The 27,258-nt window shown below is 45.5% G+C and overlaps 1 protein-coding gene across 1 annotated transcript in view; it reads left to right on the top strand.

Annotated features, from left to right (window-relative positions):
• LOC121837353 (cubilin-like) overlaps positions 1-13,767 on the top strand; it is a 61,440-nt gene extending 47,673 nt beyond the window's left edge. The window contains exon 6 of the mRNA XM_042292947.1: positions 13,502-13,767. Coding sequence (XP_042148881.1) covers positions 13,502-13,767 — 266 coding nt within the window. The remainder of the gene's footprint in view (positions 1-13,501) is intronic.
• Positions 13,768-27,258: the final 13,491 nt, after the last annotated feature.

Below are 27,258 nucleotides of genomic sequence, written 5' to 3'. Positions count from 1 at the left end.
GTCTCAAACTTGCACACTGCCAGACCAGGAAAACGCATACTTATCAATTCCCGAGCTCAGCATTGACGACGTTTTTGCGGCGATTCGGGCGTTACCACCTAAGAAATCGGCTGGAGCCGACGGGATTCCTTTGTTTATAGTGAAAGGGTGCGGTGACGTGTTAGCTCCGATTTTAACTTTTGTATTTAATCGGTCGTTGAAAGATAGGCTTTTTCCAACTGCATGGAAGTACTCTCTAGTTGTGCCAATATTCAAAGATGTGTCGGCACTAACTGTCACTAGTTATCGTCCAATTTCACTGATCTGTTCGTTTGCCAAGGTGTTCGAAAAGGCCATGCATTGTCATATCATGCATGTTTTTTCCAGACGTATAAACGTGCAACAACATGGTTTTATGCCAAATCGTTCTGTGGAAACAAACTTAATAGCGTTTACGGAATTTGTGGGTGCCAAACTAGGGTCGAAGCAGCAGGTCGACGGAATTTACTTTGACTTTAAAAAAGCATTTGACCTAGAGAGCCATTCACTGCTAGTTAAGAAACTTGCGTCCTATGGTATCTCCTTACCACTTTGCGAATGGATTCAGAGCTATCTGCATGACAGATGGAATTCTGTTTCATACGGTGGTGCACAATCAACCGCGTACCTCTCCAAATCGGGAGTCCCGCAGGGTTCTAGCCTATCGCCTCTGCTTTTCAACATCTTCGTGAACGATATTTGCTCATGCATAAATCACTCGGAAATGTTACAATTTGCCGATGACGTTAAGCTTTTCCGAGCTATTGTGGACATTTCTGAGTGCAATAAACTACAGCAAGATATTACAGCATTGGCAGAATGGTGCAAGGACAACAAGTTGGTTCTCAACCCTGCTAAAACAAAAGTCATATCTTTTTCGAGAAAACATTTCTTTAACACCTTTGACTACACTTTGAACAAGTGCTCGATTGAGCGCGTCTCAGTTGTACGTGATCTAGGAGTTTTCTTGGACAGTGAATTTAAATTCTCTGATCATGTGGCATACTTGAACAATACATGTTACCATACTTTGGGCGCAATTACCAGAATGACTCGAAACTTCAGAGGATATTCTTGCTTTTTGCATTTGTACCGATCCCTCATCCTGTCTAAACTGGATTTCTCTAGCGTTGTTTGGAATCGTTTAAACCAGACAAACTCGAATGAACTTGAAAATGTACAGAAGAAGTTTGTTCGACTACTTTACGATCGTCATTTTAACAGGCGAATTTATTTCAGCCATGAGCGATTGTTGAAGATTTTAAAACTGCATTGCCTCTCCGAAAGGAGGCAGGCACGAGACTTTTTATTTTTACACAAATGTCTTCACGGTATCATAGATTGCCCCAAGCTAACCTCATCCGTACTCATTGCTGTACCTGGCACGTCTCTTTGCTCCCATCGTGCTTCAGGTTCCTCTGATCCAAAAAGCTTAAGACCCATTGAGCGTATCCAGTATAATTTTAACATGTCAAATGTCGCAAACACGCCCGAAGTAGACATCTTTTTGCGGGAAAGTTTTAGTTTGCGGTCTCTGCTAGTGCTTTTATAATGTGATGCCCTCTTGTATCAGTCTTTTTGGCAAACAGTGTTGTTTTCAACTTTATGTACTTTTCTCATTTACATTTATATTTCACGTTTTTGTTTGTTCAAATTATGTATGCGTTTGCGTGCATCTTTTTTATGCAAAACTGCATGTAGGTGTCAACGGTGCACCCTTATGTAGGCCTATGGGCTGTTTAGGGGCACCGGAAAAGTACAATAAATAAATAAATAAATAAGCAAGAAGTCCCAGCCGAAAGTCTTCGTTAGTTTCGCTGGTTTTCTTTAAAATTCGTTTAACCACCTGTACTCCCTTTTCTGCTAGACCGTTCGATCGTGGGAACCCTGGACTAGATGTGACGTGTTTGAAGTCGTACGTTTTGAAGAACAACGCAAAGTCGTGACTTGAAAATTGTGGGCCATTGTCAGAACAGATCTCCACCGGTATGCCATACCTCGCAAAGATTGCACTTGTTGCCTCAATGACAGTCTTTGCAGAAGTATCTCTGAGTAACTGGACCTCCGGAAAGTTAGATAGAGCGTCGTATACGCATAAGTACGACTTTCCTCCGTGCTCGAAGATGTCTATTCCTACGCGGTACCACGGTTGGTCTGGCACAGGACGCATCGTCAAGGGCTCTCGTGGTTGACTATATGCGTGCTTTCTGCATACAGAACACCTTTGCACGAACGCTTCTATGTCTGAATTCATTCCGTGTCAGTACACAAGGTGTCGCGCCCTTGCTTTGCACTTATTGACGCCCATATGTCCTTGATGAATTCTTTTCAATATTTCCCGTCTCATGCTGTCCGGAATTACGACTTTGCAGCCTTTCATGAGGACTCCCTTGACTTGTGAGAGCTCTCCGTCAAACGATTTCCACTTACCCTCGATTGGTTTTCCAGTTTCGAGGTCTTTTAGGACAATTTTTACAGATTCGTCCAGGCTCGTTTCTGTTGCCAACTGGTTCCACGTGGCATCGCTAATCAGTGAAGAAACAACAGTTACAGCGTGTACTTCGACATCGTCGGTGTCGACGCCACCCGAATCACTTCTGGTCGTCGCCCGCGAGAGCATGTCGGTTAGGATGGGTTGCTTTCTTGGAACATATTTCATTTCAATGTCGTAGCACAGCACCGTAAAAAAAACAACAAAAAAACGTTGCAACCTTGGCGGCATGTCGCCGATCGCTTTCTGTGATATAGCAGTTAAAGGACGATGATCCGCTTCGACCATAAATCTCCGGCCGTACACAAAATGGTTAAATCTTTCACAACCAAACACGACGGCCATCGTTTCCTTTTCTATCTGCGAATAGCGCTGCTGCGTGTCTGTAAGCGTTCGCGAAGCATACGCTACGGGCTTCCACGTGCCGTCGTGGCTCTGCATCAACACCGCACCGATCCCGTTTTGGGACGCATCACATGAAACTTTTATTGGTCTACACGGGTCGAATATTAATAGCAGCGGCTGCTTGCTCAGACTTTCACACAACTGCTTCCATTTTGCAGCATGATTGGCCGTCCATTGAAAAACAGAATCTTGCTTTATCAAGCTCCTAAGGAGTGACGAAAATAATCCCTGGAGAAGGGGAACAAGAAGGACAAAGGACAAACACAAATCTCCTGCTCTACTGACGTCTAACCCCTGGTTAGCTCAGTTGGTAGAGCGCTCCACTTGTAATGGAGAGGTCCCGGGTTCGATACCCGGACCAGGCGGATTTTTTCGGTCGCTCACCAGTCACCTAGCTGTGTTTGGAGATTTGTGTTTGTCCTTTGTCCTTCTTGTTCCCCTTCTCCAGGGACTATTTTCGTCATTCTTGTCCAGCTCGCTTGCCCATTTGCATTTAATTGCATTATAATTATAACATTAAATTGCAAGCTTCACCCTTGTTGGTGTTAGACTGGTGGCAGCTGATAAACCCGTTTGCTCTACTGACGTCTAACCCCTGGTTAGCTCAGTTGGTAGAGCGCTCCACTTGTAATGGAGAGGTCCCGGGTTCGATACCCGGACCAGGCGGATTTTTTCGGTCGCTCACCAGTCACCTAGCTGTGTTTGGAGGTTTGTGTTTGTCCTTTGTCCTTCTTGTTCCCCTTCTCCAGGGACTATTTTCGTCATTCTTGTCCAGCTCGCTTGCCCATTTGCATTTAATTGCATTATAATTATAACATTAAATTGCAAGCTTCACCCTTGTTGGTGTTAGACTGGTGGCAGCTGATAAACCCGTTTGCTCTACTGACGTCTAACCCCTGGTTAGCTCAGTTGGTAGAGCGCTCCACTTGTAATGGAGAGGTCCCGGGTTCAATACCCGGACCAGGCGGATTTTTTCGGTCGCTCACCAGTCACCTAGCTGTGTTTGGAGATTTGTGTTTGTCCTTTGTCCTTCTTGTTCCCCCTCTCCAGGGATTATTTTCGTCATTCTTGTCCAGCTCGCTTGCCCATTTGCATTTAATTGCATTATAATTAAATCCTAAGGAGTGTTGTCCTCTGAGATAAAGACGGTAGGAACTTGCTGAAATAATTGACAACGCCTAGCAATCTTTGAACCGCGAGCTTGTCCGCTGGCGCCGGTAGCTCCGTCACGCATTTGATCAGGGACGGGCATGGCCTTATGCCTTCTTCGTCGATAACGTCTCCGAGAAACTCGATTTTCTCGATGCCGATAGCGCATTTATTTGAGTTGAAAGTTAGTCCGGCGCGTTCGGCTGCTCGAAACACTGAGGTTAGGCGTTCGTCGTGCTCTCGTCTTGACGAGCCCCACACTAGTATATCGTCGACGTACACTCTGACGTCAGGAAGAGCTTCAAAAATTTCGTTTAGAGTTTTTTTGGAAAACTTCGGAAGCTGACGATATACCGAAAGGTATTCGCAGGTAGCGTTAACGGCCAAAGGGCGTTGCGAAGGTGCAAATCCTGGACGTCTGGTCATCCAAAGGGATTTGATGGAATCCTGAATTCGCATCAAGGCGCGTGAACACTCTTGCTCCTGACAGCTCGGCTTCTATATCTTCCCGCCGCGGCATGATGTAATGTTCCCTTTTTCTGCATTCGTTTATTTTCCTGGGGTCGATGCATACCCGTATCTTTCCGTCCTTCTTTTGAACAATGACAAGTGGACTTACCCAATCTGTGGGCTCGGTGACCTTCACCACGACGCCTGCGCGCTCCATGCATTCCAGTCCCTCGCGGAGGGGTTCCTGCAGAGCTAGCGGTACGCGTCGCGCCGTTTGGACCACTGGTGTGGTTCCGTCCCGCAGAACCATTCGGTAGACTCGCTGGACGCAGCCGGTGACAGTGAACAGATGGCGAAAATCTTCGACGATTCCTTCGGAGGTGCTCCTCGTCACGCTTTGTACTCGAGACAGCAGTGCAAGGTGTTCGCTGGCTTGTAGCCCAAGGATGGCTTGGTGTCCCTTGCGTACTACAGAGAAGTCGAGGACAGCAGTTCGGTCGTCCAGTGCCACTTCTGCTCGCATAACACCCACATGCTTAATTACGCCCCCGCCATAGGAACGCAATACTGCACTGCTGGGCTTCAGTGGCGGCTTTGGATGCATTTTGCAATATGTTCCAAAGGGCAGTAAGTTAGCCTGTGCTCCTGCGTCGACCTTCAGCTCGACTGACAAGTTCTTTACTCGTGCTTGAACTATCCAGTCACGCTGGTTCATGGCGTTTCTCGACGACACGTCCAGAACCTCGAAGTCGTCTTCGGAGTGTTGAAGCTCGCCAGCCTGAGTGGGCGTTCTGCAGCACTTGGCGAAGTGATTCTGCTTTTGGCACTTTTTGCAGGTCAGCCCGAATGCTGGGCAGCTTCGAGGCGCGTGCGTCCGTCCGCACTTGCCACAGTTGAAGAGCTTGGTCTGCTTTTTTTCACGGCTCACGCTTGTCTTGTGGACTGGATCCACTTCCTTCTGCTCCCGGGCCCAGACTTTTTTTTGTGCGTCTGATACTTCAACCGCCTTGCAGACTTGTTCGGCTTCCTGTAAGGTCAAACTGCTGTCCCTGAGTAGCTTTTGTTGAACGTTGTCGTCATTGGTTCCGTAAACAATTTGGTCCCTTATCATGGAGTCCATTTGCTCATCAAAGTTACACAGTCGTGCCTGCTTCTTCAGCTCTCTCAAGAAGTGTTCAAAAGGCTCACCCGGGGCTTGTACTTTGTTCCGGAACAGGTAGCGTTCATGTACTTCGTTGTGCTGAGCGGCGCAGTACTCTTAAAATTTCTTGACGACAATAGCATAGTCGGCGTTGCTCTCGTCTTCTGCGAAGTTGAGCGTATTAAATATCTCTATTGCTTCCTCGCCTGCAATGCTTAAAAGAAGTGCTGCTTTTGATGACTCAGGTTGAGGCTTGCTACTAAGTTCAGAAGCGGTCAGGAAGAGTTCGAACCTTTGCTTGAATATCCGCCAGTTCTTGCTTACTTGCCTTGTCGTGCTGAGCGGACGCGGCGGTTTCACGAAATCCATGATTTGACTGGCCCTTGTGGCGGCGTCTGTCGTTGTCGTTATTCAAAGAAGTGCGTGGTTCGGCTTGGTACTTTTGGCACCATGTATTGTCTAGTATTTCTGATAAAACATGACGGGCCGGGTGTGGGGAAGCCAGGAACAAGAACCTCTTCCTCTTTATTTTCCACTCCTTCTCGGTCCGCGTTATGCAGCACGCGCAACATACGATAAAGATCGGAGGAGATGAGGGAGGACCCTGTTCATGGTGAGGAGAAGAGAAACGTATAGATTAATTATAATAATGATATAATAAATAGATATGACTAAGGGCTAGTGCAAAGTGGACTTCTCTTATTGACATACACATGAGAAAACTCACCCCAAAAATAAAACGTTTCTTCTCAATTACAAAAAACAAAGTTTTACTCTTAGGCTTGACTTACGAAGCCGGGCTTCGCGGACTCCAAAAGTCCGCGGACCCCTATTCGGGTGCCACTACTCTAAGGCATCTAAAAACAAGAGTCTGCAAACAATGTTATCTCCAGAGAAGATAAAAGTTTGAAACATTCAATAGCAGTTAACAGAAAATGGAACACTTACTTTGTCCTTCAAAAATTATGTACGAGTCTTTTTCAGCAGGAGTGGGAGCAAACGCAAAAAGCTCATGCAGTCCAGTTCTGGAAAAGATACAAAAAGCCTATATAAGGAAATATTTGCAAGAAATTAAGAGCCATCATTTGCATACCTCAATTTTATTTTATTTTCGTTTATCATAAATTCGTATACACTGCCCTCAAATTATAGAGATGAAAATAAAATTATTTTATTGCAATGTGAATCAATTTCGGTCTTTCATAAGATATCTGACCCTAGCAGCACACTTCCCCGCTCATACATGGGCCAGTTTGGTGCAAGCTTGGGCCAGGCTTGAGCCAAGTTGGCTCTAACTCGAGCCAGCCTGGCCCAAGCCTGGGCCGAGGAAGTGTGCTACTTGGGGACACACCTTATTGAAATAGTTCGGCTAGAATATAATCATAGTATGTTTTGCAATATTCTGATGTGAATTGAATAGGGTCGTTATTGTAGGCCATGCTATTGTAACACTCACCGGTATTAGTAGATAATGAACATTGTTTACAAGTGAGCATAGCAATATAGTTTCTGGCTTACACTTTGGGTATTTTTATATCTTCCCCGATAAATATTTGTGCGAGTGGTATGCATTTTGATATGGAATCACCACCTACACCCCCCAGAAGGAAATTAAGAACTAGAGGCGAGTAATGGCTTCATTTACTGCAAATTTTCGCTGAAGAATAGAGTGAAATACAACAAACGCTGAACTCCAATGCACATGAACCTTCTTATTCGACATTTTCTGCACCATGTAGTCTTGCGATGACCTCGCAGAACGGGGCCGGTCTAGGGTTTCCATCAGTCACGATGAGAACAGTTGGCTGGTTTTCCGAGGCAACCTTTTCAAATCGCTCGTTTGCCCTGTCGCCAATACTACGAAAAAAACTCTGGATAAATTTGTATTAAAAATTATTTTCCCATTTGCAGTTCACTTGAAAAGATTCGTAAACTGCTCTTTCAAATACAAAAAGAATCATGATTTAACAGTTGAAACAAAATCATACATGTCGTCGGTGGGATAAAAAAAAGATCGAGCTACACCTAAGCACTTCTTATGAGTTGTGAGCGCAAAAGCATGTACATCATTCTTGCTCTACGCGTGTTGGCGCGCTGACTGGCGCTGACCTGGCGCTGACAGACACGCAGCGCCAGAGGTGGCCGGCCACCCCATGGCGCTGCGTGTCCGGCGAATGGGAGCCTGGTCGACGCGCGTTAGTCAATGGGATCGAAGCAGTGTAAAAGGTGCCATGACTAGCTTTGCGCGTATTTACAGTTTCATAGCTGGGAGCTGGCTTCACTTGGAGGAGGTTTTAAGAGGCGTTTGGCGTGGTTTGAAAGCTGATAACGTCGGCTCGCTCCATGGGACAGATAATGCCTTCGAATGAAAAAGAAGACCCATCATGGTGCCAGGCTTCGCCAGGACAGGACTAATGGCGCGTTCCCACCAGTAGTGATGCCGCGACCGCAAAGCAGATCCGCGCATTGGAGCGCATTTTTCCCAACCGCGTCGTTGTTAGCCAATAGGAGCTCCCGCAGGGAGATCTCATTCGCTAGTGGTGTGAATGCGCCATAATGGAGGTGGTGGTGGCCTTATCGAAGTATTTACTACTCCTAAAAGCATGAGCAATATCGTTACAGGCAGGTGAGACTTTAAGGGTAGCAAGCAACACATTATCTTGTGTGTGAGCTTTAGGGCTGAGTAGTCTTCTAATATATTGGAGGTCGTGGGGCTCGTGCTGATGTACCCTCTTCTTGCCCAACAAGTCCTTTCCGTGCCATCATTCACCATCTCCATATCCGTAGCAGTTTATTGGTTCATCGCAGCAGTGGATGGGCATGCGCTCCACCTATGGTGGAATATTTTTTCTATGTCGCAGGCTTTTCACTGATAACAATCAAGAGGCAGCGCGGCCTACACGCCCAGACGGAAACTAAGCTGCGAGCTAATTAGACTAGGGAAACAGCGTGAAAAGCACAATTCACTGGGCCTTTTTTGTTTATAATAGACCCTTTTCAAAAGTCAGAGTCCTCTTGTGGCAGTATAAAAAGCTCCATTATTGCCGCTCTAATGGCGGTGATAGGAGATCATGCGCGGCTAAATCAAACACCCTCGATTCCGTGCATCGAAGCTGACGTGAAAGGACCAACATCTTTTCCTTTTTCTGCTCTATGCTTTCGAAGACGTTCGATTTTTCTGGTGTGGAGAAACAGTGTAGTTCCGCCATTAGAGCGTCGGGTCTGGCTCTGCACAAGGTGGGTAGACTGACTTTCGTAAAGGGTCTATTGGTTCAGCGATGTTGCAACACTTACAGAAACATAATTATAGAAACATACGTGGGACAGACACTCACAGTTATTTCAACGAGCAACGACATCTATATGATGCCCGTTACACTGCGAAGAACGACACTGGTCACAAAGAAAATTAAGGGAAGTCGAAAATACCAGAAAAAGATAAAAATAAAGATAACTGAATTTAACTTTTTGGAAAGGAAGAAGAAGATAATTGGAGGCGACTTTTTTTGACAACTCTGGCGCTAGGAATCCCAGCGCTGGTGTCGATAGCGACGAGGGCTCCGAGTGTGTATGAGTTTCTGTCCCTGGCATTTTTTCAGTGTTTTTATTCTTTCTGTGCGAACTGTAGTCTATAAAACGCGCTCTGCTACATGTACCAAGGTAAGCACATCCTTGTGTTTTTGTCTCCATACTTCGGCCACCTAGTCACACCTCTGCAGTAAATCTCAGCGCGATACTTTGAAAAAACAATTTTTGCGGTCCATTTCAAGTGACTTAGATCCCTTTATTCCTCGCGGTAGTTTCATATAATGCGCTAATCGATATGTGCTTCTAGATGAACTGCGATATTAATACTTCTCGAAGTGCTCATCACGGCAAATTAGCTTCGTTGTGGGCTCTTCTTCCGAGCACCGGCGAACTACGGAAAACCAATATCCTTGACGCTGACACCACCATTCCTTGAACCTCACCTCGCTGCAGCTCTCGGAAGCACTGTGGCGAAGTGAGGTTTGCAACGGGCTTACAAGAACAACACACGTTCAAAGCGGAATGGTACGCGCGTGCGCTCGGTGTATTGAAAAAAAAAAAAAAATCCTTGTGAACGTTGATAACATTACAGTAAAATTTCAAAATTTAAATCTGGAATCTTTTGCAAGCTTATATGTTAGGCAGCGGTGTCCTGACAAGCTGCGTTCCTCATTCGTGTTGTTTCTTTTAGTCATCTGTCAATAGAAGCTGTTAATATGTGTGCCTGGCTTGCATAGTATAAAGCGTTTACTAGAGTAACTTTCGGTTTCTTTCCTTCCCAAAACTGAATATGTGAGTATTTTAAGAATACAATAGTTGCTTTGTATACAACATTTTGACAAATGATTTTGCACCCAACTATTTATATTCGATTCGAAAATATTAGGCCAAAATCACCGTTCGCTTTGAACTCAAAATCTTCTATTCGCATAACACTAGTAAATACTTACCCATACTGCTGGCTCCCTGTTACAATGACGAGGGGTAGTAACTTTAACTGCAGCCTCAGTCTCCCTGGAGTGTTTCTCTCTGGTGTTGAAATGTATGTGACATTACATGTTGTTTTTTGTCTTTAGGGAGAACGCATTCCCTGATATTTAGACTGAAAAAGTGGATACACTCACAACATATCCATTTGGAAAGTTTTTATTTTTTGCAGGCAAATTCTTTTTGGGCACAAAAGAGTTTGCTTGTGTCAACTTTCCCATAGAGCTTATTTACGTCAGGAGCTATTTTTTTCAAGGACTTGATGTGGGCCATGCTTGTCTTCAGAGGAGATTCCGAAGCTCTTGAGTGTCAAACGCAAAAGCAACAAAATAAGTTCAACAGTGCATACTGTGAACGAAGGCCAGCCTTAGAAAGATAAAAAAAAACAAAAAAAAACATACATTTGAACTTTGACCTAGGTATACCATATACCGTTTTTTTAGAAATGGCCACGAGAGCAGGAAAATGTTTGAGGATTCGCTTCACTCTTATAAAGTTCGCTAAAGTGTTTGTGAGACTAGTTCGAAGATATATGATTCACACTTCTTAAAATGACGAGAATGGGTAGTGAATATTTTTAAAGATATTTGAACACAAAGTAATTTCTTAAATTTATAGAACATTAAAATTTGCAGTGCTTCAAGAACATATTCCTTATCCTATGAATTTAAACATATAAAACACACAAAAAAAATTGTCTGCGGCTTAATGGGACATGATTTTATTTCAAACATTCATAACTGGAAAATGATTACAGAAGAGTGAAAGGAAACAATGTCATTTATGCGCCATCTGACTGGGAAGGTATAATCGACTACCTCGACTACCTTGGCCAAGCCTCAAATTGGACTCTGCATCCTACATTGAAAAAAGAAAAGCCTATTAGATGTCACAAAATTCATTCATAAGTCATTATGAATTATGATTCATATTTCTCATATTTTAGCAGTGACAAAAGAGATTACTGAGCCAGGAAATATTTTGTGTCCTTATGTTTCCTGAGATAATATTCATACAATACCTCTGGAAAATGTGTTGAACTAATTTCATAAGTGCACTTAAGTGCACTGTGCAGTTGCGACTATGACAAACACGACAAGAAAGGTACTACGCAATGGACAGCGGTAGTGGGTGACGCACGTTTCAAAGTGAAGTCTAATGGCTTTTCATATCTTGGATAATTAGGCCGAAAAAGCAAGACAGTATAGTCACGTTCTACAGAGCACCAAAAAACTTGTTGTCCCTCTCTGGATTGAAGGTTTTAGTTAGGCAGCGTCACTTTTAGAACTTTATCGTGTCCTTGCTTTATGTTGAAATGAACACTGGCTGAAATTTAGGAAACAGACATGTCGTATTTAAAAAGTAAAGGGACCATAAGTTGCAAATATCTTAGCGGGAATCAAAAAAGGCTGAGAGCCCGAAACAAACACAACCATCGCATGAACAACAGCATATAAAAAAAAATAAAAGAAGTTTTATAAGAGCCTCTATAAACAATACTAAGCACATTCGAAGCCACGAGCACAACCAAATTATACACAAGGCGAAACCAAACTTCCAAGTGAGGGTCATAAAAGCAGACACGTATTACAAAACAAAATAAGCAAGTGTGACGAAAATAATCCCTGGAGAAGGGGAACAAGTGGGACAAAGGACAAACACAAAACTCCAAACACAGCTAGATGACTGGTGCGCGACCGAAAAAATCCGCCTGGTCCGGGTATCGAACCCGGGACCTCTCCAATACAGGTGCAGCTCGCTTGCACCTTTGCATTTAATTGCATTATAATCATAAGCAAGTGTATCGTTACAGCGTTGAAATTCGTTCCCATTAGCTGCCTCAAGATCGTGCCTCAAATCGTGCTTACACGATTGGCTCTCACTTTCTCCCCAATCCTCCTACAACGAATACAACATCGGCCGAAAGACACTCGCGAACGAGCGGAGAAAGTAAAAGCATACAGTAATACTTAATTAAACGAACGAGAGCGCGGCTTCGCGGCACTGTTCAATTTCGTAGACACATGCTCCTGCAACGCCTTAAGGACCTTTTTGCGTTGCCCTTTTAGAATTCAATATATGCGAGACTTTCGTGATTCCAAGCTCGTTTGAGACATCTTAGTAATTCCCTCAACTTCTTGATGTAAAATGCAACGAAGAACCAAACTCTGCCAGCAAAAGGAATCACAGAGAGTGCGAAACTTCAAAGTAGAAATGGTAAATCCGCAGAGCGTCATCTGCCAATCCATGACCAACAACACTAAGGCACGCAGAAGTAGAAACTTCAGACAGCTACTTTGAGAGAAAACGGCTTCATTGAGTAAATAAAGCATTTTGGTGAAAACACGACCCAAAAATGGCTGTGATTCTACTAGGCTAACGGGATTTCGGCAACAAATCAAAACCTCTGCACATTCTTTCTTTCATAAAAAAGTAAATTCAAAAATAATTCGCTACTTTTTGTGGTACTTAGTAGTGAATTACTTTCCAAAGTAATGTCTACTTTACTCGAATTATTTTTCAGGCCGATACTCATTACCTTTACTTAACTGTTTTTACAACCTGCATCTGCAACGATCTGATGAGCGGCCGCTCACGCTACAAGTATGAGGATTAATTTTGTAGTCTAGTTGAGCTGCTGCCCAAGTGAAAAATCTTGTACGAATAAAATATTTCTTAGGCCAATAAACGCATATGAGTAAATGCGATCATATAAGATCATATGAGAATCATACAATAGTATATAAGAAGTTACAAGAAACTGATTACAGGTTCCTTTTTACTTTATATAATTTTATATTGTCCTCGTACGTATTTATAAGGTTCTGATATACTCCTATATGATCTTCTTTGATCATATGCACTATCATATATCATATGCAAAACATAAGATTTTTACTTGGTTACTTTAACTAATATGTTCTAAAACTAAATATGTCGTCTTAGCATTTTGATATTCAAAATGTTTTTCCAGCCGAATTTTATAAAAAAAGTCTCCAAGAAGAACAATCATGAAGAAGCTTCGCGAAGGACTCTCCCATCAGGTGATATCATATCTGCCTATACGCCGTCGTTTCACGTGACATCGTGACGGTACTTGAGGCTATGACATCACGTTACCTTTATGACGTCAAGTAAATCTTGACATCATGTTGTCGATGTGACGTCGGATACGTCATCAAGTGACCTGCTCTGCGACGTCACGTGACACTATGATGTCGTGTGACATCACAATCATGTGATCTGATGACATCACGTGATGACATCACGGGCTCATAGGAGAAAACGTTTTTAGCGTGTTCTGTAGTAGTCTTTCTTGGTCTTCCTTGCAGAGGAAGTCCCACTGCGAGACTTCCAAACCACGTTCCGCTTCCACTCGAATGGCGCCGTCGAGCACCGGGGCTTCCTGGTACAAGTGGTGCAGGTGCCCTGCCAAGGTCCGCCGTCCTTCGATGCCCAGCCCTCCCCGCCGGGTCGCTACCCGCACCACTCGGCCATGGGCCCCGCCGGCCACACGCACCCTCACCCGCACCCAGGCAAGAAACCTCCGAAACGGCTTTCGAAGCCTTGCGAACGGCTCAAAGGCCAACCTTGTTAAGAATGATGCCGAAACCGCTCTTGTCGCAACCCTGACTCTCGGAGAAATCCGTTAGCATTTAGCGCCGGCGTTCCCACTCAGCGATGGATGGGAACTCTAACCACGCAATGGTTCGCACACTGTTGTGCTCAGAGAGCCAGTCTCTGCTCCCGCGCGGATGCAGCCACCACAGCTTCATCTCTCCCGTTCCCGCAGTGCTTCATTCGAAGCGTTCCAGAATACTCATTCTCTCTTGTAAGAGGAACAGTGTATGTACCGAGCTAACGAACGGAGTGAAAGAGCACGGCGGGAACTGCGCTCCGCGTCGCTGAGTCACGAAGCCACTCTTCTCTAGTCCAGTCCAGTCGAAACAAGTTAAATTGAAACCACGACCGTCCAGACAAAATGATGGCTGCATGCACCAAAGCAATAAGTTCTAAAGCCTTTAAAACAAATTTACAGCCTATGCTCGGACGCGAAGCTAAGTAGGAAGCATGAGGGCTTTAATTAAAGACTCCACAGTCATGCTGAGCTAGGAGCGAACTCCCGGCGCTCAGCGCGACAACCTCGAGCGAAAAGCATGTTGACACGCTCCTTGAAATCGCGGCGTTGACAAGACGGCACTACATAGCTGGATCGCGAGACAATATCACCTTGGCAGCTAGTCAACTCTGGCAGCTTCTATTTACAAAACGCTTTTCTGAACGTCTTTTTTTCAAACTTATTTCTGGAACATTTTCGTATTCTAAACGCTGAAGAACTATGATAAGAAAGCATTGGGTGCTTTCAAAGACAAAGCACTTCCCAATGGTTGGAGCTTGAGTCTCTTGTTTTGAGGTGACTCACCGTGTCTATACAATACTTCACTATATACTCCTTTCACCTTTAAGGTTAGACTAGAAGCTCCGCCTTTAGAGGAAGCTTTGTGCCCTTGCTCACGCAAGTGTGAACGCACAGGAACGCGCAGCCAAAGCACTGCGGAAGCCAGCGAGCTTGCGCTGAAGGCGGAGCTTCTGATCTCAGCTCAAGGCTGAACCGAGTATAGTCGGTGACGGCTTAAGAGTTCAGAGGAAACTCCTCCCACCTCTTTCACCTTTAGCAGAACAAACGCTGGAGAGCAGATCGCCTCCTCTCCAACGTTCAATCCGATAAAATGAAAAAAAATGACAGATGTTTTCCTTGAACTCTTAACCTGTCACCGACTACAGTTGGGTGTATTACCGCGGAAGCTACGGGTGAGTGAGTAAAGCCTCGTTTGTTCAAATTTTCAGTGATAGGCTAGTCCAGTGGTTCTCAAAGGGGGGTCCGCGGCGCCTTTGGGGTTCGCGAAGGCAATCTAGGGTTCCGCAAAGCCCTGCCTCGCCAGTCAAACCCGGCAATAAAAGTCGTCTTTCTTCAGATAGAGAAGATATTTTTCAATCTTCGGGATAGTTTTCTTGTGTGTATTTCAATAAGAGAAGTCTACTTCACACTAGCCCTTAATTATATCCATTGTAATATCATTATTATATTTATCCTATACCTTTTCTCTCCCCTCACCACGAACGGGGTCTTCCATCATCTCTGATCCACTGGGGGTCCGCGAAACATCGATGGCTGAGAACCACTAGGCTAGTCTACGAGGGAGGGCAAAGATATATGTGAGGTTCACAAAGGAGTGTTAGAGGGAACTTCCTTTTTCCTCTCCTTCTTACCCGCTCATGTTAAGCTCTCGCCCCTTTGGCAATGCTGCATGCAACTAGTGCGATAAAGTATAGTCAAAACTTCTCCCATAGAAGCACCAGCTGAGAAGGGTGTTTCTCAACCTAGACCTTGTATGGATCTTTACCATAGGAGACGTTTGTTCGGGCGGGTGTAATGTCTAGTTCAGAGAAAAAAATGTCTGTAACGTAATACTTCAATGAAATTGTCTAGAAAATGTAAACAGAAAACAATTTAGTATTCACGAGTTGCCAAACTGAGGCTCGCGAGCCGCACGTGGCGCTTCGAGGGTCCAAGTGCGGCTCACGGCTCCCTGGTAGGCGTACTACCCCCCCCCCCCCCCCCCTCCCCTCCTATGTCCCCAAGATGAAAAGAGTTCTACAATTAAAACAAAAAAAAAAAGAGCTCACAGCCTTAGCAGCCTTGTTCTACACTACGTACATGCAGCTGGGCTACCTTTTGCCACATAAATGTATCCTGTGACTCTGCTTCCTTTATTGTTCTAAAAATAATTTGGATTCGCATACGCATAACGGGCAGCGGCAGTGAGGGGCAGTGGCTGGCTAGCGAGTCATGCATCAGTTTTTGCTCAGCGGTTGAAGAAACGGTCTGCTGCCTGGTGTTATTTGTTGTAGTCAAAAATTATACTTCTCCCTTTTGGAACGCAGTGTTCCCTCCGTATCGTTGCTTGTTAAAAGTAGCCAGAACCCCCCCCCCCCCCCCCCCCCCGTTTTTCCCCCTGCGGCTCGCTGAACGTTTGCAGCTTTCTCTGGGGCTCTAACCTCATGTCATTCTGGCAAACCCTGCACAATTCTGGCAAACCATGCAAAGTCTTCATGGAGGCCCAAGGCTGGCTGCCGCTCTGTCCCGCGTTAACCCAGTCGCACGTATGCACCCCAGTCGCCATTATAGTGTTACGTTCTGCTTACCTCGTGTCCACTTCGGGCGCTAACTGCTCGCATCTTACCTCACTAAGCAAGAGGTTTTCCGGTCAACACTGAATAAAAGGCACATTAAAATAGCCGGACTATAGCTACCGTTTCGAAAACTAAAAGAGGCTTTTTTCACGCTGCACACAAGAAGGAAATGTGAGAGTATTTTCACGTTTTTATTTATAAAGGCCCTATTTCGCTGATTAAATTGAGACTAAGCTGGTTCCCTCACTCAGCCCTTTGTAGCAGCAGAACGATCCCAGTATGCTTCTCTTTTCCGGCATCTGATTAACCCGACAAACACGCTGAGCCTCAGTGTGCCGCCACTTCTCTTCAGCCATGTCTCCTTCAGTCCCCTATTTTTTCTTGCGAAGCAATGTGATGATGACCATAACACTTCCAGCAAGCGTATGCCTTCTATCGTAGGATGATAGAATAGATCGATGATGCTGGCTCTAACATTTGTATCCGGTGGAGGTTTACGTCACCTATGAGGAACATTTACAGTACATTCACTTTTAAAGTTTCCTATAAATTCCGTCTCTCGTTAAATCATCAACTCCACCAGTTTTGTGCATTACCACGTCCACCTAGGCCTTCTCCACCAGGCGCTCTTTCGTTCCTGTTGTCTCTTCCTTCCTTCCCTTACGAAAATGGAAGATCTGAACTTATATAAAAAAAATACCAATATATAAATAATTGGGCAGATCTGTCCATATCAAGCACATCAGTTTATATAAGCCTTATCTTGCCAGATCTGCCCATTTTTTTATATATCCATATCTGGGTCTGCCAAATAGGGGTATATCTGCCTCCCATATTAGGTTTTTTTTTTTATTCCTGCAGATTTGTTCTTAAAAAAAGTCATGAAAGCTACACTTATGCGGTTTCTGCGAGTGAGCTATACGCCCAGGGGGACATTACGTGGGGGCTAAGCTTTGCGATTTCTCGGCTAATTAATTAAAATTCAATAAATAACTTTTAAATTAGTCAAAAGTGAAATTTGGGGGTTTTACGTGCCAAACCTACGACGGGCATCTGGCACGCCCCACCGGAGGACTGGGGATTAATTTCGACCACCTGGGGATCTTTTGACGTGCAACCGAAAGCTCGGTTACACGGCGCCTTCTCCGCAATCAGCCTCCGTCATATTGCGGGCACCAAACTCTTAAATTAGTGAAAATAGACATACGGTTCCAATAAGAAGCTTGCTGGGCGTTGTCCGAAATTCCTAAATCAGTCATTTTCAGGAAGTCTTTCAGCGCATGAGAAGCGCACTAAAGCCCCCACTCGTGGAGCAGGTACAAGGCTAGCGGTTTCGTTAAGGCGCCCGCGCCATTTTTCTGTCTCTTATCTAGCCCCAGCCTGGTACCTGGTCCACGAGTGGTAACTTCAGCGCACTACTGCGCTTCACACGTGCTCAGTCTTTCTAAAAATTACTGGTTTAGGGGTTTTGGACGACACTCAGCAAGTTTTTAATTGAAACCATTTGTCTATTTTCACTAATTAAAAGTTAATTAATGAATTTGAATTAATTAGCCGACTTATCGCGAAGATTAGCCACCCAAATAATGTCCCCCTGGGCGTATAACTCACTCGCACAAACCGCATAAGTGTAGCGTTCACGGCTTTTAAAACAAATCTGAAAAAAAAAAAAAAAAAACGGTGACTACCATGCTGGTAGTTGACTCCTCGACCCTCCACAGCGAGAGCAATGGTAAAGTTTGCCGCGCTCGGCTGTAGCAATTACCCGGTATCCCGACGATCGTTTCGTCGGCATGAACCGCGAGACAGAGTGTCCCTCAAGTTAGAGAAAGTACGAGCGGGAGGAGAGGGATACGTCCGCGGATGACCGAGTTTGCGGCACGCATCTCATAGGGGCGAGCAACGGCACTTTTCTACCGTTGTTTACGTTCGCGCACACCTTTGCATCGGCTTTTGCCCATTCCTGGAGTAGGTGTCCTGTACCTATCGTTACATAACGCCGTTTCCCCGCTTGGAGCGCACCTTCGGGGCTCCCGGCCGAGTGCGGGCGAATTGTCGCGCCGCGAGCCCGGCCAGACGGCGATCGGTCGGCGGTGGCCCCGTGTGCAAGTTCGCCGAGACGCCGCCGTCAGGAGATCGGTTTGTGCCGTCCGCGAGGCGGCAACCCTTGCAAGGAGGAGCGAAAGTATGTAGGCAAGCCGGTTAGGAAACATCATAATATAAAGCCTGAGTCAATGAGAGTTGTCCGTTATTTGATTTATCCTCATCTCAAAGTTTAGATTATGACGGTAACCTAGCGTTGTTTTCCAGTATTCGCAAAATCGTAACAATCTTTCTACAAGGGACTCGTAAAGCCGCTCGTCAAATTTTGGAACACGTAATTAAAAGTCTTTATTGTTTTTGTTTTTTGGCGACACGCCACAACTTTGTCGGCGGCATATCAAAACTTTGTGCTTGTAGCGCAATCGCACCAATGCCGAAACATTCTGCACAATTATTATCCCGGCTGCCAGGAGATAGACACGGCCTAAATCTAAAGGTAATCTGGAAGAATACCTTTAGGAAAACGATCCATTGTCGCGAAGTAGGTTGCAGCGCACTTACGTTGACGAGACGCGACTTGTAAGGTGTTATCCGAGGGAGATGTCGACACGGCCACGGCAAAACCACCACTCGAACACAGAAACGAGAAGATGCCCGTGAAGATTGAACACGTTTTAGCACAGGCTGTCGTTTGTAGAACCGAACACTAAACGCATCACAAAATATTCTTGCGCTTCTTTGAAGAAATTGCTTTCAGAAGCAAACATACGCAGCAGCCACAGAGGGCGAATTCACACGGCAAACTAGGTCCGGCTAAACGCATTCCGAGATTGGCAACGGCTAATGCGTCATCAGTCAAACCACGTGACCACTCACCTTTTACAACGCTTGCAGCTTAGGGGAGAGAGAGGAAAGGATAGAAGGAGAGGCCAAAACGGGGTTTCACGAACAAAAGGCTTATCTTATGGGGCCACAACGACGGAATTTGTCACGTGTAACGAAGGTTGACAGTGCAGTGAATGCTATGTGTGGCCTTGGGCGCCAGGCAGGTGCGATGTCCTGCTTTGTCACCAGATTCTAGACTGTAGTCACGTGACCCTAACCGGAGACACGATTGGCCTAAAACACGCGTACCGTCTACCCTGCTGTCAATACCGAGTGAACATACAGCTGTATGATGTCCAGCTTTCGTACTTCCAAAGAAGCTGTCTAGCTCGAAAGTGACCCAAAACGATGCGAGTTTGAAGATACTATGTTTTACGCTGTATAACCCACATTATAAATTTAAATGAAAAAAAAACGCGACTATTTTTTGTGCATGATATCGACAAATAAATAGATGAATAAATATGTATATATATATATATATATATTAAATTTAAATTTATTATATATATATATAATAAATTTAAAATCATGTCTACACTGTTAGGTTCGACTTTCTCAATTTCAAATTTTTTTACGAACGAGTTACAAATAAAAGACACCACGGACAGCACATCTTCCGACTTTCAACACACGATGAACCGCCGATGCTCGCAGACGAACGGATGCGATGCTGCGCGAATGGTTTTTAAAACAGCTGTTTATTGTACTTCGGGCCCAACGGCTTCGCAACCGTTCGAAGGGAAAAGGATTCGGGACGACGAAGTAGCGTCTTGCATCTTGAGTAAGCTAACGGTTCGTGTTTACCCGTTCAATTTAGCGGGCAAACATGAAAAAAATTAGTTTCACTGCCAGATTTCGCGGGAAAATTGACGTCACGTGACATACGTACCAATTCAATTTCTCGCTAAATTTAGCGGGTCGGTTACACCGATGGCGACGCCGACACCTCTTAACTCGGAAACGGGTGCCTAAGAGCTGCGACTAAAATCCATTATGTGATTAACTCGCGTCCCGATCGCACTTCGTCATATTGTCACACATCAAACATACAACCAAATTTCATTTGTCTTTCAATCTTCAAAATGCGCAATTGATTAATTGGTACAAATACCTGGAATAACTTCACTTTAAGGATGTTGCCAAGAGTTAACCAATTTGAGACTCATGCAATATAGATCAATCAACTAGTGTCTTAGCGAGTACTTATAACTTGTTGCTTGCACGACCAAAACGGGCCCATATATCATTATCAGGGGCTATATTCGCACGCGTATATGGCGCTAAATGGCCGTATTTACGCACTTATATGTCCACATCTAGCATTATTGGCCCACCTATATGGCGAAATACGGCCCTATTTGCTCCCATATATGGCGGAATACAGCCATATTTGACTGCTTACGTTATCATATCTGGCCCTATATAAAATATATCAGGGCCATATCTGACATGTTCGTTCGGGTTACCTTATTTGAGCTGTTTAAGTCAACATGTCTAACTAACTGGCCCAGCAACTCATTTTGGCGTCTCCACCAATCTTCGAGCCTCCTTTTTGTGATTGTAATAGTTCGTTCTTCGTATTTTTTCTATTCTCGCCATTAATTGGTTTTGCTGGCGAGGATAGAACCTAAAAATTTCCAACTGTATTACCCTTCAGATGGGCAGGACAAAGCACTGTGTACTTCAAAACAACATGTTTCAGTGTCTCGCAATTATTACAGCATTGGGCAGATATCCGTCTACATGTTAAAACATAGCCCTAGCACTGCCACCAAGGGCGTTGAATTTTAAAATTTGCTAAGAGCTCACAGATCTTGCCAAGTTTTGTGGAGGGCGAGCGTGTTTTCGGCGCAGGCCACGTCATTATCTGTGCCAATAGTTTTGAAGATGATGAAGACATTTTGGTGTTTGCGCTGTGTTATGCCCCTTCAGCTATAAGAAGTGAGCCGCACAGGGTGACCGTCAAGTTCCGGAAGAGCAGCATCCGCAGTATTGATGCCTAGGTGGGAGCTCCACAACTCACTGCACACCACCGCGGTTTTAGTGCGTTGAAATGCGTGATCAACGTGCGCCACGGTTACTAATAGGCAGTTTTAGTGTAGCGTGGTTACGGGCTACCGTATGGTGCAGCATTGCAATAGGAAGCTCGCACTGCAACTGTAATAAACAATTTTCAGCGCTCGCCAGAAGCGTTTCCGTCTCCACTCTATAGCCTGCGGTAACGCTATGCCAAAACTGCATATTAACGAAATCGGCGTGTTTGGGGGTTTTATTTAGTGCTCTATGAAAAGAAATACTAACAGCTCTGTGTCGTCTCGCGGCGTCGCCACCTGCCTCGCCGAAATTGCCCGTTCTAAGCAATTGTCGCGAACGGCTGGCTAGCACAGACGTGCGTAAAAACGCTGCGCAATATTTCTTTACTTGCCTTTGAAATTAAGAAAAATCAAGAACGCTCTGTCTATCTTTGGATATGCTTGGAGCAAACGGTCATCTTCTTAGTCAAGGCTTTTCAACGCGTAAAACACGAATCTATTCCAACGCGTAAAACGCGAATCTATTCCCGCCTTTCATAGCTGGACACACCGCTGCGCGAGCAATTCTCTCCTACTTTCGGGAGGATAGACGTTTTGTAGATTGCAAGTAAGAGCTTTGCACTACTAACAGGATATCTGCCGTCACGTTGCGCAAAATCCGCAGCGCATGCAATCTACGAAAAGTTCCTAATAAAATTAGGCACTCATTTTTTTTTTTTTTTTGCTAACTGTTGTGAAGCGAAACACAACAATTTCTATTTAGGAGCATTACACGTTTCTGTTAAATATGCATGACGTACGAACACACGGACAAGATTCATTCGGTAATAGAAGCGCCAGGTCTACTGTCTTTTACATCGTCTCCGGCGCCGTCCCCGTTGCTCTACTCCTTCATTCGTCCTCTAGAGGTCGAGCGGCGGGCTTGAGTTGCGAATAGCCTGCGAGGACCGGCAAACATTGCTAAAGAACTACGGTAGTTTCGCTGTCAATCCACGATCAGATGCCACGTACTCAGCTATTCGCGACTTCAACTAACTATAGATGGCGCCACTGATTTTCCACAATGGCGGTTATAGCGAGGTTCTGAGATTTGTGCCGCTGTTGAGCCTGTCTAGTGTGCTGGTTTTACTGAGCGACACAAATTATTTGTGGTAATATGAGGAAGCTAGGGTGTTATGGGCGCAGGTCACCCCTTAACCCCTGAAAACAAGAACGGTGTTTAGCGTAATATTTGCGCAAGAATGCGCGTTTTAATTCGGGAGCGAAACCGAAACTAAGCTCTATTTTTGATTTAATTTCTCCGTATAAGTTTTAATTTCGGATTCTTTCATACATACCTCAAAAGGTGTCTCACATCGTCATTATTTAGTTAGAGAAGTTGTTCCCGGAAACTTTATTTTGTGACATACATGTCCGATCCAGGCTGATTTGGTAGTTGTTGAATCAGGGACCTTACCGTTTATATAAAAAGGATGAAAGTTGTAACTGCAACCAAGAGCTTTCCACCGTGGGTTCAGGCTTTACCAAACTAAAAAGAAGGAAGTTACCGACATCAGCTACTCACATTCATGCGGCTACACGTCTATGTGCGATACATAACACCTTTGCGCACGCTATCAGTACTAACGCAGTACCAAGAATTTCGTCGAAGACATCGTCACTCGCCCAATATGGCACTGGAGGATGACGTATGTCCCGACTGCTCGAAGAAAATCTCCGGAAAGCAGCAATTTCTTGAATGGTGCGGCGTCTGTGCCAAACGACTTCATTGCCGCTGTAGTAACGCAGCCGTTGAAGAAGACGACAAACTCATGACAAGCGGAAATAACAAGTATAAATCCAAAACTTGCATTTAATGGCGGAATTTAAATGTTGACGTGTCCATCTCTTCGCTAGAGAGAATCCCGCCTGTCGGCGCTGGAAACTGTCAAATTTTTTTAGATGTTCCGTGGTTCCGTCTTGCAGCGCGAGACGTAACCCGTCGTTGTGCCTTGCCGATACCGGCCGTCACTTTGTTTCTAGGCGAGGTGCATGAACCAGCTTTTTCCGCAACGCTAACTGATGTTTCTGCTTCCCAATCGAAGTATTTTTATTCACTTGGGCTAAGGCTAAGCAGTCTGAAAAGGGCGGCGGTCCGACTGTCTTCTCATCTTGACAACGTTTCTGTCGCCGAGCTATCGGCACGTTACCGTTCGGAAGATTAATTCTGTTTCAGGCAAGATGCATGAACAAAGCTTTTCCGCTGACTGATGTTTCGGCTTTCTAATCGAAGTTGCTTTATTCGCTGGGCTAAGCGTTCTTATAAGGGCAGCGGTATGACTGTCTTTTCATCATGACAGCTTTTCTGTCGCTTTGCTATCGGCACAGTACCGTTTGATAGATGATTTTATTATTAGGAGAGGTGCACGAACAAACCTTTTTTGGAGCGCTAATTGCTCTCTTGGATTTCAAATCAAATCGTTTTACCTCCTGGATTAAGCACTATTCAACTGAAAACGGGAAACGGCACGGGACCGCCCTTCGTCTCGACAACGTTTCTGGTCGACGCCGCCATCTTTATTATGGACTTACGCCACGGAGCGCGAAGAAGTCACTTGCGTTCCGAGAAATGCTCGGTGCACGACGAGCGCGCTCGAGTATCAGTCTCCGGCGGTGCTCCTGTCCGTTTCTTGAACGGAGCGCCAAACTCCCGCGCTCCGGACCACGGACTCAACGCGCCAAATGAGAACACCCGATATCTCTCTCCTCGCGCCCTGAGGGGAGAAAATAACGTTTTTTTCCCTCTCAGCTGTAACGACAGATAACATAATACGCCGACACCGAAATTCCTGCAAAGTAGTACCAGTAAAGCTATCGCTCAAAAAAAAAAAAAAAAAGGACAGGCTGTTTCTCAGAGCTGCGCAAGAGTGTTAAAATATCCTTTGGGTAGAAGCTGTAGTGTTCTCGCCCGATTCCCCGGGCCCCTGTCTCCGGATGAACATGACACAGCAACGAATAGCTCTCGGCAGAAAGGGTTTATTCAACTCACATTCTGCTGGGGGGTTTCGGAATCAGGAGAGGTGATTGAGGGAGCCTGGAAGGAGTGCGCCACCACTGTTTGCTGCATGCTGATCGTCCCTGGGGTGCTAGTGTACACCGCATCCTGTGGACGTCGCCGTCGAGGGTCGAATCCGGGGTCTGAGTTCGGACCATTTCACCAGGCCATCGCCCGAGCCGACGCCGCGGTCACCACCACCGCGAACGTCCGTCGTGGCGCGTTTCCTAAGCCCAGAGTCCCCACTTCCCATCTCCCGTCGTCCGCCGTCCCCTCTTGCCGCGCACCAGACAGGCGGGAGCCTCTTGTCTCCAATCGTGGGCGGTCTCTCGGTGGAGCTCTCCATCTGCGCCGATGCTGTCCGGGAGGGGGGTCCTAGGATGTACACCGCCGACACCACCAATGTCTTCAAGATGGGTCCCGAGGAAGGAGGCACTCGGGCACAGAACTTCAAAGGCGTCGTCCTCGCCACGGAGGCAACCGAAAACAAGTCCCCAGGCGCCGGCGTCCGGTTGTCGACCAGATGGGGGCTGACGAGACCCCACATCCTCCCCCCACCCCCTCAAACCAAGGCCCGGGGTCATGAAGGTCCGAAGTGGAGGTTGTGGAGATGACCGAACTACCGCACAGGAGCTCATCAGAGTGTCGCCGATAATGGTGATCACCCTCAATGATCGCGGCCAGGGTGCCGAACGAGGCAAGCCGATAGGGACCGTTTATTCGCCGGGAAGCTCGACCAGGTAGCGCACGGGCTCTAAGTCGCACACAATACACCAACATTTAGAGTCCCTTCCACCCCAGTGTTCCAGACAGAAAAAAATGAAAGCCGTTTACGATTCCCTGTAACGCCGGTTAGAGCGCAGCTCTTGAGGAGGAAGATGGAAGCGTACTGAGGGATAGGAGACTCCTTGAGGTCACGTGACCTCAAGGGGGTCATGTGACCTCATGGGGTCACGTGACCTTTGGGGTTCACGTGACCTTGGGGGTCACGTGACCTGAAGGGTCACATGACCTTAGGGGGTCACGTAACCTCGAGGTGGTCACGTGACTTCTGGAGGTCACGTGACCTAAGGGGGTCACGTGACCTAAGGAGGTCACGTGACCTCAAGGGGGTCACGTGATTTAGGGGGTCACGTGACTTCTGGGGGTCACGTGACCTAGGGGGTCACGTGACCTAGGGGTGTCACGTGACCTGGGTGGGTCACGTGACCCCTTAGGTCACGTGACCTAAGGGGTCACGGGACCTCATGGGGTCACGTGACCTCAGGGGCTCACGTGACCTTTGGGGGTCACGTGACCTCGGGGGTCACGTGACCTGAAGGGTCATATGACCTTAGGGGATCCCCAGAAGTCACGTGACTTCAGGGGGTCACGTGACCTTAGGGAGTCACGTGACCTCGGGGGTCACGTGACCTCGGGGGGTCACGTGACCTCGGGGGGTCACGTGACCTCGGGGGGTCACGTGACCTCGCGGTTACGCCGACGCCGACGGCGACGGCGACGGCGACGCCGACGCCGCTCAAGCCGGAAACGGGCCGCTAAGAGCTGCGCTCTAAAACAAACGCTAACAATTTGCGGCACTGAATATCAGACATCGTGACGAAACTAAACCTTCGACTCAGTGGGCATGCCACAAGATACAAACGAAGCCTTTAACTCTAAAACTCTTAGGCATACACTCATCAAGGTCGTCACGATATATGTTCAAAAGATGTACCAAAAATAGAACTAATCATCAACTCCGGAAGCATGCAACAACACCGAACTATTGTCGAAATATATGATCATTCGACAAGCACTGTTCTTATACAAAACAACCCAATCGCTCTCTACTAAAATGTTACATAATCTACGAGAGCGCTAGGGAATCGCTTCTCCGACAACAGAATTCACTTTCCTCACAGCTAAAATCCCTTGTCAGAAAACAATCAATCAATCAATCAATCAATCAATCAATCAATTTTATTTACATCATCATCAAATAGTGATGTGGGCTGCAGAGGCAAAAAGTCAAAACAGTTTTGACTTGACAAGGCCTCTGCAGCCTTACAATTGGCATACGGTAACAAACAACAGCAACCGGGGAAAACAAGCAGACAGCGACATGGAAAAAAAAATAATTAAAACACTTATATACTCTATTTGCTGTTAGAGGAAGGATTTGACCTCTTACACAAAGAACGAAAAGAAACGACAGCATCTAGGGACTGGGTGTATACAGGAAACAAATATATAAACCGGATGCATTTACAGCTCACAAAGACAATTTATTTTTTTATTTGTGAAAACAAAGTTCTCGAATTTCATTGAGATGTAGGTTTTCAATGTTTGACAAATTTTGTTTTTCAACTTTATTTAAGACAAGTGGAAGATTATAGCTTAACATTTGAAACCCGTAGTTCGTGCGATTAAATGGAATTTTCCAGCGCTCCCTTTCCCTAACGTCATAAGGTTTAGAAATGGGAGTTAAATTTGAAATACAAGTAAAAAATGGTTCATTACATCGGAGGGTGGATCTATATCGTGTGAGGAGAGTAAATTCATATGAATCAAGAATAGATGTTAGATGCAGCTCTTTAAACAGAGGACGAGTGTGTGTGTCAAAAGACACATTTCGTATAATGCGGACAGCCTTTTTTTGAAGAATATGTAATTTATTTAGGTTGGACTGGCTTGTAGTGCTCCACACCAAGCTACAGTAATTTAAAATAGGTTCAAAAAGAGCTTTATATATGAGCAATTTTAAACGACAAGGCAGTATATTTTTAAACTGGTACAATTTTCCCAGCACTTTTGAAAGTTTTTTAGCTATATTGATAATATGATCATTCCAAGACAGGTGGTTGTTAAAATAAACTCCAAGCGTTTTCACATTTTGAACGAGTTCAATTTGAGA

Source organism: Ixodes scapularis, unplaced genomic scaffold (assembly GCF_016920785.2).
Source record: "Ixodes scapularis isolate PalLabHiFi unplaced genomic scaffold, ASM1692078v2 PGA_scaffold3__209_contigs__length_174095766, whole genome shotgun sequence".
Lineage (NCBI taxonomy): Eukaryota > Metazoa > Arthropoda > Arachnida > Ixodida > Ixodidae > Ixodes > Ixodes scapularis.
This window is presented reverse-complemented; position numbering and strand designations above follow the sequence as displayed.